The 16145-nt window shown below is 29.3% G+C and overlaps 1 protein-coding gene across 2 annotated transcripts; it reads right to left on the minus strand.

Moving 5' to 3' along the window:
• Positions 1-8986: 8986 nt before the first annotated feature.
• LOC129311310 (legumain-like) lies at positions 8987-16145 on the minus strand. Of its 2 annotated transcripts, none has more exons than XM_054953534.1 (7): positions 15643-16145; positions 15354-15518; positions 12551-12707; positions 11193-11278; positions 10851-11099; positions 10502-10711; positions 8987-9848 (listed from the first exon to the last, which is right to left on the minus strand). In XM_054953534.1, exons 1-7 carry the CDS (start codon positions 15874-15876, stop codon positions 9459-9461), a joined length of 1491 nt encoding a protein of 496 aa, XP_054809509.1. In that variant the 5' UTR covers positions 15877-16145; the 3' UTR covers positions 8987-9458. The 2 variants fall into 2 exon arrangements, with proteins under 2 accessions (XP_054809509.1, XP_054809510.1); XM_054953535.1 differs by having other exon boundaries at positions 15354-15523; positions 15643-15784.

Here is a 16145-nt window from a genome sequence, read left to right on the forward strand (position 1 = left end):
GTATTGGTCTCCTATCCTCCTTTCTTATTTTGATTTCATTTTTGATTTCACCATGAGGACATTGTAACATCTAAAGTGTAGGGGAGGGTCTATCATGATAGCTTCCCATTGCTTATGTTGCTATAATTTTATTACTGATGTATATGCTGTAATTGGCCTTATTCTTGAAAATTTTGAAAATTTCTTTTAGGATTTTCACTTGTCTGCACTATTTTATTTATTTGTATAACTAGTAAGGGCGATTATGTGTTTGAGAAAGAATTTAAGGCCGCCAAGACCCAATGAGGGTTTATCAAAACTAATATATAATGCATGAATTATCTATCTTATTTATTCATATCTATGCCTAGAAAGCTAACACCTTGTAAAGTAGTTAAAAAAGGAAATGATCTTGTATAAAAGAAGAAAAAAAGTTCAATAAATGCTGAGTAACCACTCCGCTGACACCAACTGGGCCTAGTAATTGAGGACCTTTATCACCAATGTCGGCCTTCACGTTAAACAGCTTAGTAAGTGTTAAGAATGTGCCAATAGATTTCCCCAAGTCTGAATAACCTAGCAATTACGTCACCAATATGAGGCTTCGCACCCAAAGTACTTAAAGATTGTATAAGGAAGAAAGGAAACTCATGAATAGCCAAGAATGATGATCCTATTGCACTAACTCAAAAAAAAAAAAAGAAATAGGTAAGGCCTAAGGGTATAGACAAATCCATTGTATAGATAAGTGCTAACTCAATCAAAATTAAATTCACTCCTTATGGTGGTATTGGCAGAATTATTGGCTTTTTCTCACACATTGAAGTTTGGTAAGTTGGTTGCATGGTTTAGTTGTACTAATGCTCTAAGAAAAGGTCTTGTATTTGATATACTTATATAAGAAGTATTTGCTTGAGGATAGGCAAAGGTTTAAGCACATGAAAGTTTGATAAGAGAGTATTTTATACATATTTATATATTATTTCTACTCTTATATTGATTATCTAATGTGTAAATTGAAGATAAAATGAGATAAAATGTCTCATTTAGAGATTTTGGTGTATTCTTAGGATAATGAGACAAAATAAAAAAAAAACCCTTAAATCATAAAGCCTGGAGTCAAAGACGAAGGAATCAAGCCAAAATTGACTCCTTTACCCATAGAGAAGCTTATAAAGGTGATCTGCCTTACAATTGCACAAGATCAACGTAGTACTAAATCTTGGAGTATTTCAGGAGTCAAATTCACAGAAAATCAATTAACTTGTTATTTCAGGAAAGCAAAAAATAGTTTTAAAAGAGATAACTAATTTAAATAATGAAAATAAGGAAAAAAATTAAAAGTGATGAAAATGATGAACCAACCAATCAAATGAGCACCAGGGATTAGCATTCATCTACTAGGATGGATTATTCTAATTCAATTAATTATCATCCCTTCTTTTATAATGACAATCATTTCTAATGTATCATAATTACCTTTCAGTAGATTAAGATGTATTTAATTAGAGTTAAATTTAGCTTTAACTAAATTCTACTCTCTTACTAAACTATGAAGTTACAATCTAAGCTACCACAAATTCCTAATCTAGTTATCTATGTTTATCTCTCTAGGTCTAGGTAAATTTTTTACCTTTCAATTCATCAAACCATTCACAAACAATCTATATAGCGATTGTTTATATAAAGAGTGATTACGACGAGTGAGATAAATATAAATGGAAACATTAAAATCTCATAAACAAGACGTTAAGTTAAATGGGAAAAATAAAAGAGCAAAATCCATCCTAGTCAAACTACTCCTTACTTTGACTAAAAGTTTAGCAATAACTCATAAACTCAATACAAAACATCCCAACAAAAAACATTGATGAAATAAGAAGAATAATGAAAAGGAAAAGCTCCTATATCAAAAGAACTCCTCTAGACTTTATGCTCTGCCTTTTAGCCCTCAGGTGATGAAATTGGATCCCCTTAAATAACTTTAGAAGCCCTTGCTTATAATATTTAGCAAGTAAAATCTCCTAATTGTTTTAAAACACAAGGATATTATTTTTCTCTTGATTTTATTTTACTTGAAATCTAATATTTTTCTCTTTCAAGATATATTATTCTCTCTTCTCTCTCTCTCTCTCTCTCAAAATTAGTATATATTCTCTTCTTTGCATATATATATATATATATATATATATAACAAGAGCTCCATCTTCTTATTTTCTTTAGTCCTTTTATTTATTTTCATGCACTTATTAGAAGGCCCTAATGGTGTGCAGATGAAGCATACCCTGGTGAGTTTGCATGGTCCTAGTTCATCCACCTGTGGATGAAAATGCACACATTTCATCCACTCGTGGACAAAAATCCTGATTGTGCATGGACAAGGCAAAACAAAGTATGATTGCACACAGATGAAGGAAAATGGGTGGAAAAATATATTTTAAATATCTCATATTAGATATAACCATATCTAATGAGATAAGACACGATTATATTTAGATAGATTCTAAGCCTATAGAGGTTGAATTTATTATAAATAAACCTCCCAAAACCCTCTTAACACGTCCAAACTTATATCTAAATGCTAGGAGGCACATTAGGGAGTCCGGTTGAGTCTTCCGAGCTAGGAGTTTTTCTCTTTTCTCTTCTTTCTTAAATTCTTTTTATGTCTTTTATATGAGATTGTCGTTTTGAATTTATGAGTTTTTGCTAAACACTACTACAAAAAAAAAGTTATAAATAACGGCTATTTTTACCTATAAATGAAGGTTAACAACTATAATTTATAGGCTTGTCATTTAAAGTCTCCCCCTTTATATGACAGTTATATCCCCGTCATATATACTTGACTATCTATGATAGTTAAATATCCCTGTCATATAAAGATTCTCCTATTATAATCATTTTGAATGAAAAAATAAAGGAATATATAACGGTTATTATAAAGCATTGACATAGATGGGCACAATATATGACGATTATCTACAATAACCGTCATGTATTATGAAAAAAAAATGACAATTATTTAAATAACTATCATTTTTTACATTTTTTTGTATAGAGGAGGTTGTTTTTACAGTAGCTCCTTATTAACATTCATGCAAAATCTATATCCAAATAATAATAATAGTATTTCTAAACAATAACAACACCAATTGAATGTAGACTAAATCAATTTAAAATGAAACAAAAAATAGAACAAAGAAAAATAATTTAATTAAATAATAAATTTCTTATTAATTATGAATAAATTCATCAGTTCAAATTCTTCATCCAAGAAAGCAATAATTGAATAGAACCTATTGATGTTTGGTAGCTTGAGAGATGAGAACACAAGACAAATCTTGAAAAAAAGGGAAAGCCAAATTAAAGTTGCCCTCTTTTTTTATGGTCCTTGACTCGCAAAAATTGTGAGGATTATTAGCCACTTAGTATTATTAAAATCTCATACCTTCTCGTTTTGAATGTATGACGAGCTTCATTCTAGATCTGAGCAAATGGATGATAAGCCTCGTTCTAGATCTAAGTGAACAGACGATAAAAAATGGTAGATTGGCCAGAGCTTCAAATGGATTAGACAGATCTGGATGAACAACAACAAAATCATGCTAAAATATGGGCGAACAGACTAGATGAGGCAATGAAGAAAAAGAGAGAAAACTATCGACACAAGTTAAAAATGAAAATGAAAGAAGAAACTAAGCATTAAAAAGAAGCATATATGACAGGCTTTTAAATCCATGTCATATATAGTTATGAGGGAATAAATGACGAGTGTTTGAATGTCTGTCAATTATTTCCAAACAATACTTGTCATTTAAATTTTAATTTTTTTAAAAAAATTAAACTTTAAATGTCAAGTGTTTCAAACACCCATCATCTATTGTAAAGACTTTAAATAACTGTTGTTTGAAACACTCATCATTTAAAGTTTAATTTTTTAAATTTTTTAAAAAATTAGATTTGAAACTTTAAATGACTGATGTTTCAAACATCCATCATTTATTGCGAAAGAATTTTTTTCTCATTTCTCTATTTTTCTCTTGTTAAGTAACTTTTTTTAGGACATTAATGAAATAAGCGATATATTATAAATTAACATTTTTGTTTGCATATTGTTGATCTTGATTTGTCATATTTCTAATTTTATTCTTAACACAATAACGTACAGAGAATATTAAATTTGGGTAGTGTAATATGTTGGAGGAAGATTGTTAGTTGATCAAAAAAAATTACAAAAAATGATCTAAAAATTTAAGAAACCTAACCAATATTAAAAATATAAATAAATTCTAACATGCACAAAAGGTATAATGATTTGGGCACCGTCTCGAAGAGAAGATCGAAGATCTATATATAAAAAATAAGAAGTCATTTATAAATTTATAAAATGCTAGTTTGATTTGTTAATATTAAAAAAGTAATTTATAAATTTTGAATGAATATTTAAAAAATAATAATATTCAAATTATTAAATATAAAAATATTTAATATTTTGGTAATATTTATTAAATTTTATTTTAATAAAATTTTAAGGTATCCAATGCTCATGAAAAAGACTTTAGGGTATCCAGCATTCCTGAAAAAAGAATTCAAGGACAAATTAACACCAAAAGACATGATTAAAGCCTTACTTATCTCTATACGTGGGTTCCACGTATATCCACATTAGCACAAAATGGAAAACATAGCGGCCTCCTATAGAAGTGTGTTTTTGGACCTTGAAAAAAAAAACTTCAAGAAAAAAACTGTCCCACTTAAGAGTGTAAGGTGCTCAGCACTTTTTAAAAATAAGTACAAGAACAAAATTGAATCTTAACCCTTTAATAAAATATCTTTTCAATTCTCCAATCTTAATACTATTAGTACCAAATAATAATTTTTTTACAATCATCATTGTTACTGCTTAAAAAATAAATTTTATATGTCAACATATTTGACAATATCTTGTCAGCATTTAAAGGTTCAATTGTTGACAATTTTTTTATTAATGAAACTAATAGGATTAGGGTTATATGATTGAAAAGACACTTTTTTTTATAAAATTAATTAATTAAAAGATTAGAATGAAACCTTGTATAAATATTAAAGAACCAAAATTACACTTTTTTCATATACTACATAATAATGGTACTAATTTAATTTTTCATTGAAATATTAATCCTTGAACCAATGCCGATTTAATGACCATTTCAATTTTAATACCTTGATAAAAAGCTCAAACTTTAGAGCTTGTTTAATTTAAACAATATTGAATCGTTTCATTTGTTACTAATCCAACTCTAATGAGTAACTTTCTCTTTCTTCCCCCTCTTTTGCCTCTTGTTTTTTTTTAAAAAAACTTTATGAATGTTAAATTAAAAAAAAAAACTTGCGACTTAACTTGGTGGGGATAGGATTGGTCAACTGTCATGGCACAGAAACACATGCAAATGAGCATCATATGTTACAATTTTAATTATTTGTTGGGCAAATATAATGAGATGTGGGAGAACTAATAATAACAACATACACAATGTTGTCTTTGTGCTGTGTGGTCGTGGCTCTTTGGGGAGCTTTACAGCTACTTTATGGATTGCCCAGTTGGGAAAGGCAAAATGAAGCAAAAAGAATTAATTAATTGAAATATTAAACAAAAAGTAAAATACTAATAATCATGTGAGAAGCACCACACAGAGAGTAGCATTATAGCTTTTGGTTTGTGTGTCTGCTTCAATATAATACTCCCAATTATGGCACTCATAATAGGATTAAGAAATGACAACAAACCAAATTTTGACATGTTTGGACTTTCAAATCATCACCCTCTTCTTTCATTTTATCCTTCTCATCAATTTTATTTTACTATCATGTGCCTACCACCACCCACTAATTACAATTTTATTTTAGATTTTAATTTTCAAGTGGTTCCTGGATTAAATATTGTCCTAATTAAGCCAACTCTGTATATCTGTTATTGTGTTCTCTCTCTTATTATTTCATAACGAATCAACTTTTCATGTGCCTCAACCCTGCAGGTTTGAAATATTCTTTAGCTATTATTTTAATCCAAAATTATGAATGATATTGATGTAACTGTTTTAATTATAAAATATTACTAGTAAAAATTTCTAAATTTGGTATGCACATTAGTACTGCTCGTTTACCAGTTGGCGGGAAAAGGCTAATGCAACGAATTAACCAGCCTGTAATTTTATGACCGGTAAATTTAACTAAAATATTAAGATTAAATTAATAACATTGTTGGTTTTCTTATCTTTCCTTTGGGGAATAATTGAGAGACTAGTGGAACAAGAGTTAATTTCATTTTAAAAAGGAGAATTTAAATTCTAATTAAGAGCCTTTAATTTGATACTCAAATTTAAGGAATTTGTAACTCATGTTCTGTCATTTAACCTAGAAGTATCAAATGTAGGTGCAAGGATTCAATAGTGACCTTCCAAAATTTGACATTCAAATGATTTGTAACTTACGATAATAAAGGTCTTAAATCAAAATTAGACTGTTCATTAGCCATAAAATTAACTTAGGGAATTTTGTTTAAGCTTTTTTCATAAAAACATCATTTATTTTTAAAAAATATATTTTATGATTTTTTAAACTTATGAAAACAATCAGAATATGAAAAAAAACATATTGTTAATTATTTTGAGAAGCAACTTTTAATAATTTTTTAAAATAATTTGATACATGAGAGAGAATGTTATAAAAATATGAAAAAGCATGAAAATATTATAAAATTTTAAAATAACCAGATAATAATTTTTTATGAATAGTAATCCATGAAGATATTTTAAACCTAAAAATAACTGAATAATAATAACTTTTTATTATAATAAATAAACATAAGATAATATTTATTTTTAATAAAATATTTGTAATATTTTTATAAAATCTATAAATTATTTAAAAATTATTTTTTGAAAAAAATTACTTATTTTTGATCTTAAATAAATAGGCCCTTAATTTGCTCTATTAGTCCCATAAGCCACACCCCAATCTTTTCTAATCTGGATCTGCCCACTTATCCTTTGTGAAAAAGGTTAACCTTGAGGGTCAAGTGGACCAAATGGGGGCCCACTTGGCCCATATATAGAAGGTTCACTCCTTTTTTGTGTTTTTTAGTTTTAGACTTTTATTTGGTATATGTCATTAATACTTTACATACTGTAGACGTATATAGATTTTAGAACCAACCATATTGCTTTGATCCAAAGGAAACCTAATAGAAATTAGTGTTGTTGGTTTTATTATTATTATTATTATTATTATTATTATTATTATTGTAGAAAATTAATTATTTAGTCTTTATAATTTTGAATCAATTATAATTTAATTCTTAAATTTTAACTCATTCTAACTTAACTTTTATAGTTTTAACTCGATTGTAATTTAATTCTTGAGCTTTATCTCTTGCAATTCAGTTTCAATAATTTCAATCACTTAAATATTAATCTTTTATATTTTAAAAAATAAAATTATAAAGATTAAAAATATTTTAAACTTTTAGTATCTATAATATTTATAAAAACTAAAAGGTTTTAATAATTTAAAATATTAGTAATAAATTTTAACATAATTTTAATCTTTATAATTTTATTACTAATATTATAAATATTAAAATTTCAAAATATTTTAAATTTTTTTACAATTTTATTTTTAAAATATAGAGACCAATATATAAGTGATTGAAATTATAAAGACTGAATTGTAAGAAATAAAATTCGGGGACTGAATTACAATCGAGTTAAAAATATAAAGATTGAGTTACAATGAGTTAAAATTTAAGGATTGAGTTACAATTAGATCAAAGCTATAGGGATCAAATAGTTAATTGTTTCACGTTGTTGTTGTTATTGTTTTTTGTAAGTATAACACCCTAAAAATTCTTTTCAAATTTTTTTTTCACAAGTATCCTTCTATTAAAAGTAATTTTTTGAAAACATAAATGGTGTCAAAAGTATACATATGAAAGCTAAAGTAATGAAAGAAAGCTATGGTATTAAAATCTAGAAACACAATAAAGATTTGGATTATAGATGATGAATTATTCAAGAAACTGTTTCGGACTTAATTTGACTTAATTTATTTGACACTAATGTAATTAGTGTGTGTGTTTGTAAGTATAGAAAGTGAACTCCGCGAATAATAAATACTCCATTTGTTCAAAAATATAAGATATTTTTTAAAATAGTTTGATATTAAAAAATATAAGGCATTTGTAGAGTGTTTAATCGAGTTAAATATAAAAAGATAGGGTTAATTTAAAAGTAAATAACTATTTTATTAAGAGTAGGATTTAACTAAAAATACTTTATATTTTCAAATGAAAGGATTAATACCTATTTTAAAATATTGAGAGTAATGAATACTAGTTAATATTAATTGTACCTATAATGAAATGGGCCAGGCCCAAAAACTGATCAAATAGTGAAAAAACAAAAGGAACTAATTAAAAAGGAAAAAGGTCTTACGTGAACGCCAGAATGTTCATATTGCATTCTACCAAATATATCATTTTGCATTTCTAAATACATTGTCGTTGGTGTCTCAGTTCATGTGGGAAATTGCAGGAAATGACCCAAGGAATTCACACATGTCTCCTAGAATTGTTTCAAATGATTAACATTTTTTATCTTGGAATATGATTTCAAAGCTTGCCTCATGTCTAACTGATGAGATTTTAACACAAGTTCAAACTAATTCGGATTCAAATAAGATTAAACTCTTTTAAATGAAAGCTTTATCACCAATGTTGTTATATTTCCAAACCTCAAACGCATCTAGTTGATTAAATTTTAACATAAATTCAAATTAATTCAGATTGAATTAAGATGAGACTCTTTCAAGCATAAGCTTTACCATTAATGTTGTTATATTCCCAAAACTCAAGCACATTTGATTAAGTTGGCATAACTCTAGTCAACTGTTAAGAAACTTTGTGACTATCAAAACTGAAAAATAACAAAGCTGACTGGAAAAAAAGTGTGCATCACATAACCGGAAGAGAGACTATCAATTTTTTTTTTTTAATTACACCAACGTATTTATACGATTTTTTTTTTTTACCTTGTACCAACTTCCATTAAAATGTGGCAACATGCTTCTTATCAAGCATGAACCATTATAATAATACATGAAAACAAAATTGATCTTCTCTCACCCACTAACAAAGATATTTACTTCCCAAACAAAAACCAAAAAAAAAAAAAAAAGATGTGGCTGCACTCTTAGATTCGATGACTATATTTTATGTAGACACTGAGTGCCTGACTGCCTGTGTTATCTAAATCATTGAAATTAATATCAATGGTTATAAATTCATACATCACTTAAGATTAATAAATGAGTGAATTTATATAAACCATTGATATGAATTTCAACGGTTTAGACGGGATGAGCACTCAATGTTTACTGTCACCAAATTCATATTTCTCAAAACTACAACATAAAGTATAGTAAGAAAGTGGGAGAAAAAAGAATCAAGCACTATAACCCCTGCTTGCTGGATGCATGTCCCCTGCATCGTAGCTGCCACACGCCGCCCGGCAAGCCTCCTTGACGGCGACGGTGGAGATGTGGCTGTTGCAAATGTTGGCGAATGCTCTCATGTGTTTCATCCCATACTGTGTGAGTGAGCCACACTCTGTTTCAAATAATCTCACCATAGCTTTCAAGCAGGTCCAATCATCCACAAGAGCCAAACCAGGTCCTCTCACTTGATTCAACACTGAAGAACCCTTTCCTGGTCCGTACAGGAATGTTCCAATCAATTCCACACTGTAATCTATGTGCTTTCTGTGCTTCTCGGTGTCTCTAATCTGCTTCAACATTTCTTTCCTCTTGTCTGGTTCATGTTGTGATCTGTTATACTGTAACAAAATGACATGAACAAGTCAATGTTAAGAATTCAAGTGTCAGTGGGAAGAAATATTCCAGGGAAAATATAACAGCAGATTCATGTATTTTCATTGTATTTTGTTTCAGGTCCCTATAAATTTATTTTGTTATTCTTAATCCTTTTTGATCAGTTTGCAATGTTAGTCACTATAATTTTAAAAATGCACATAAAGATTATGAGCTAACAATGATAGAATTAATTTCGTTATAACCCTGCTAATCCTTTTGCTAACATGACAAAAATATGCTGACATGAAAATAAATTGATCAAGTATGATTGCAAATAGAAAGGTAATGAGAAATTTTTTTTTCTTTTATACTTGACTTCAACATAATGTATTTAACGAAAGTAAGATCAAATACACATCAGCGAAGGAAATGATAGGGTTAAATACACGTAAGCAAAATTAACTTCATCAGTGGTGTCAACTCATGATCCTTTGTGTGCACTTTTAAAACTAAAATGACTAATATTGTAAATGTATCAAATTAAAAGGATTGAGTGAGAACAACAAAACAAAACTATGGAAACTAAAAAAAGAAAAAAACACAACCAAGACCTACTGTTGTATTTTCCAAATATTTTATGTTGCGTAAGGTTAGGTTAAAGAAGAGGTATATGTACCATTTGCCAGAGAAACAAAAGATCTGCATCTCTTTGTGTAATGACTTGCATTGGAGGTCGGAGCTTGATATTGTAAGGAGGGAAGTTGACTGAATCAGGATCAAAACCAAGGAACAGATAAATCTTGTCACTTTTTATGTTAGTATCCCCATATTCCATCACATGTGAGCCAAATCCATAGCTATTGAAATTCGAAGTCCTTGTCTTTACCTGCAGAACACGGAAAAAGTAAAAACAAATTTAGTTCAGGCTCAATTTGCTTGTTCTTGTTGGTCTCTGATCTTATCTGCTTTTTCAGAGAACATGCATGAAACAATGAAAATGTTTGAGAAATGGAAGATAATCTTACAGCCTGATATTGTTGTTGAAGTGTTTCAGCTTTGAGATTGTGAGACTCAGCATCTTCCATCCAAGAAACACTGAACAAATCGCCTAAGCAAGTGAGATAATCTGGTGGAGGAGGAGGATCCATGCCAGGACAGTAAGTTCCAAAACTCAGTTCTTGTGCATTCGAAGCTGTTGTCACATAAACATTAATGTCTTGGGGCATTATTCCTTCAAATATGCTTCCACTTTCACAGGCTTCCACATAGATAACCTACACACACATGCTCACATCGTTGATTCAATCTTGGTTCATGAAAATTATGATATATTTTGTGATGCAGATTGTGCAGAAAGTGTTAATTACCATCTCTTTGTAACCCCCAGATGCGTGCTTCTTCTTCAGAACTTCAATGAAGTCCATTGCATAAATCACGGGCATGTTTGGCATTCCTGCAATATACTCTCCAATCAGCAAAGTCAATATATGCATTAGACATCTGGCCTTGTATTTTGCATAACATGTAAGTTATATTATTATATTCATGACTTATATATAGTATGATTGTTATAAATTTTACATCAATAACTAAATTGTAAACCGTGCGGCTTCCAATCTGTAGCTTTTTGCAACATTACTTAGTTAATAATGCCTAAGATTACCTAGGTGTTTTGACTATTTTTTATCAACTACCACTTTACTATGTCAAGGTGGTGGAGGATGAGAGGAAGTCCTCTCTTGATCCTGCCTTGCTGCAAGCTGTTTTAGTTTCTTTGTGTCAAAAAAATAAAGGAAAAAGCAACGTTAATCTAGCTATCAATATAAAACACATACTAATATAAGTAGAATACAGAATTCAGGCCGACACATTTTTTGTTCACATTTTATATGGGACTGGACTTGAGAAATGAGCATGGTTTTGGGCTCAGGCTTCAAATCCAGATAAAACAAAGAGGTTGGTCTAGCCTGATAGCATATTTTTATTTTTTATTTTAAAATCCCACTCAACCTAAAAGTCTTAAACCCAGCCACTCTTAACTATAAAGTGTGAACTCTAAACTCTCCCCTTCTCTAATCACGATTAGAGCTAATAATATAAGTCAATTCAAACCATGAGTCGGGAGAAATGTAAGTTGAGTTGGAGGAAACTTAGTTTCATGTGGGTTGAAAAAATTTCAACCCAACCAAACTCTTGGAGGTTTATGGGTTAAATGAGTTAATCTTCTAACTCATTTATTTTTTTTAAATTTTTTAAAAAATACATCTAAATAATGAGTTTTAATTTGATATTCTCTCATGATTTATTCTAGATATACTAAAATATTAATATATAATGTTAATACAAAATATATAAATTGATCCAATTAAGTAAGTTATGTTCTAGTTTATACCAAACAAAATTTTTCCTTTTTTCCTTTTTTAATTTTTTTAAAAATATTACGAGTTAAACAAGTCAACTTTAACCATCAAGATTAGCTTATATGGTTCATAATTTATATGATCTAAGTTAAAAAAAAAACCAATTTTTATCTAAACTAATTTTTTTCAACCCAACTCACCCTTTATGAGAAGTTATTCAGATCAATTTATATAACTCGACTTATATTCCTGACTCTAATATTTAGGATTTCACTTCTCAAGTAATCTAGCTTATTAATTTGTTCATTAGTTATTCAAGATAGAGAATGAGAATGTTGATGAGATGGAATTAGCGGATCCAGTACCTAGAACGCCAGGGCCTCCATGATCGGTGTAATAGATGAAGATTCTGTCATTCGGCTTGCTGTTTATTACTTTTCCACTTCCTCCCTTCACCTTCGTCTTGTCTCCAAGAATTACACCGTACAGATTCTCTGCGGTCACATTCTCACCTGTGTAATCCTGCCACCAAATTTTTGTTTATTCTCAGAGTGTTAAAAACTGGACGAACAATTCAAAGCGCTGCTAGTTCAGGAGTTATGAGTCAAAATAATGGTCAAATTGATTATAAAAACACATATTTCATTAAATTAGTTAAAATACTAGTTCAACTTATTAAATATTTAATACTATTGTGATACGTTGACTTTTAATCCTTTACAGGCAGCAAGGGGGTGGGGGAACCTTAATAACGTTGGCATTTGGAATATATTTAAGCATGGCCACGATAGTGTGAAACTAGAGCCATCAATAAAGTCTCAACTTAACAAACCACCCTTTTAAACCCTATATTTTTCAAGGGCAAAGCTTAACAAAATAAAAGATTTTGACATAAAAGGACTTTTAAACCCTAGTTTTATAAGTGATGCAAAAATGGGCTTGGAATTGGGTTCAGGCTAGCTCTTAAGCTCTTATAATTTTCTTAACTTTATTTATATAATTTACTTAAAGTTTTAAATTAGTATATACAAACATTAATGATAGTTAATTGTTAACCTAAGCTTATATTAAAAAGATAAGGGATTAAATATTTAGGTAAGGAAGTCTAATCTTATAAAAAAAAGGGAGGTTAATAAAGATTCTCACCTGTTAGTCCCTAAAATAATGTTAGTTTATCACCCAAGTGGGTTGATTAGATTGTAGATCCTCAAGTGAAAGATTATGATACTGTAATGTTGTACCATCTTCATCAATGAATATCCAATCTTCTTTTTCTTAATTCAAGTTTACAATTCTCAACAGAAAACAGTACAATTTGTTAAATATTTATTTTAAGAAATGAAGATGAAATTGATGGGGTTATTGAAATAACACCATCTCCTCCAAGTAGACCTCCTTCTAAAGGGCCTAATGTTTTACTTTTGAATGAAGATTAATGAAAATAAGGACTAAAGACTATTTATATTTTAGACATTTTACTATTTACAAAGTAAAATATGTATTAGTACAGTTAAAAAAATTTAATTAAAAAAAAACAAGTTATATGGGCTTTTGGATCTAATCTGGAGCCCTGACAATAAGGTTCAAACTTAAAAAAAAAATGTTAATTTTAAGATAAAATAACTAATAAACTTAAGCCTTTAAGATCAAACCTGTTCGGGCCAATTTTTATAAACAACTTTATATGTACTTGTCTAGTGACCCAATAATGGCCAATGTTTAATTACTCAACATGCTTGCTTTTGCTGTTAATTGAACGAATCAGAACATTTGATTATAATTTACCGTATTGCTGTTTGTGATTGATCGAATGAGGTGGACATTTTCATTTTTAAACTAATATATTCTTCTCACTACACGTCTATACCCCACTAAAAACGTCTTTAATTTTTCATAGATTGGTTCATGAGTCACATTGTCAAGTGTCGACTTTACATTCCACCACCGAAAGTAATCGGCCCACAGATACTTCAATGTGTCCACCAATGACTTTTATTAAAAAAAAAAATAATAACCAATTGCAAATAATAATACAGACATTAAAAAAAAAAAAAGGGAGATTCTTCTCTCAGATTTTTTATTGAAAAGAAGATAAGAACAAAACGTAATTTAATATTCTAGCATTGTTTTATAATCAAAAAGCTTTTCCGGAACCTATTGCTTTGTCGGGAGGCCAAAACTTTCCGGCCCGTTTCACTCACACACTGAAAAATAATAAATATTCTTTTAAAAAAAAATGAAAGAAAGAAAATCATGTAAGTGTAATATTCATGAAAGAAGAACGGTTTGAAAAACTGAAAAGTTCAATTTTTTTTTTTTTGCTTTTAATTTTTACTTTATTTGGGCCGCTCAAAATAAGCCCAAAAAAAATTGGTCAAAATTCAAACCTAAACATATTAGACTTAAATATTCAATTTTTTATTAACAAAATTATATTAACATTAACTTCACAATCATAAGCTCACTTTCAAACTCTCAATTCACAACTAAGCAATCTTAACTAAAGTTTCAATGTTTCAATAATTGTTTGTTTTGAATTTTTTTAAATGTTAAGGGAAAAAAATATAAAAATTTACTTTATTTATTTTCCTTTTTTACACTTTCAATATCTACTCTCACATTAATAAGGGTAGAAAAATTTTATATGCTTGAAAAATCTTAATTTTTTAAGGTAAAAATTAAAACTTTATAAAAAAACAAAATAAAATAAGTCTTATTCGAATATAATATTAAGGTCAGATTTGAGTGTATAAAATTTTTTTATATACTTCAATATTTTAAACTCAATTTAAAAACTCAAATTATCGACTGTATGGCCTGAGTTTATATTAATTAAGTTTCAAATAGCTAAAACTAGCCCCAGAATTGAGTTCATTAAAATTTTTTTGTCATTAGACAATTATAAATTTCATAGTTTAATTATAAATAAAATGTTTTTTAAGTTTCAAATGAAACTCTTATATTATAATTAGGATTTTATACCGGTTTTAAATTAAAATTTACGACTCTTTTTTTTTAAAAAAATTATAAGTGATGTAATTGTCATTAATTTAATTTGTCAGGACCTATTCGTAACCTTCTTTTTTTGAGCAAAGACCTATTCGTAACTTTAAGCGAGAAAAAAAAGGAACTGAAGAAAGAGAAAGAAAGAAGGGGAAAGAGAAGAACCTTGGGAACACCGCTATAAACATCTTGGCCGTGAGGATGGTTGATGAGAATACCAGGCCTTGGATTGAAGGGTGAATCTGCAACATCATCGTACATGAACACCACTATGTTCTCTTCTCTCACTCCTCCTCTTCTCAGCAACTGATACGCGTGGCACACATCTGCCTGTTCTTCATTTTCATTTCATTCTATTAATTCTTCTTCATCATCATCATCATCAAACACAGATTAATGAAGACAGTGTTGAATTAATTGAAGAAGGAAACTGATCTACACACTAATTAATTACTTGGTGCCTGTAATTGGCGTAGCCGGAAGAACCGGCCACCAGAACCGCCCAACGAGTCCCCTCCTCCTCCTCCGCCTCCATCGCCGTCGGCATCTCCAATCTCACCTCCACTTTTGGCTCATCATCCTCCACCTCCCATCCCTTCATCACTCTCCGTCCTTCTCCCTCTCTCACCATTTGCAGCATCACTAATATCATCATCAACCTCACGTAATTATACAACACTCCATCCATCTCTCTCTATCTCTCTCTCTCTATATGTATATATATCACCCTTTTGATGCCTACAGAATATTCCCAGAAGTTCAGAAATTAAGCAAGATTTGAAAATATATGGTAGTGAAGGTGGTGGTGGTTGATCTCTGTGTGTTGTTCTCTGCTTCTTGTTTCAGAAACTGTCTCCTAAATGTTCTGTACCAGGGAACTAATTGACATGTCTAGTTGCAAAATAAGTGGTTAGGTTTCAAATGATGTTGCCGTTGGTTTTTTCTTCTTTTTTTTGT

The sequence above is a fragment of the Prosopis cineraria genome, unplaced genomic scaffold, assembly GCF_029017545.1.
Source record: "Prosopis cineraria cultivar Desert tree isolate PC_DT_omini unplaced genomic scaffold, ASM2901754v1 PC5, whole genome shotgun sequence".
NCBI lineage: Eukaryota > Viridiplantae > Streptophyta > Magnoliopsida > Fabales > Fabaceae > Prosopis > Prosopis cineraria.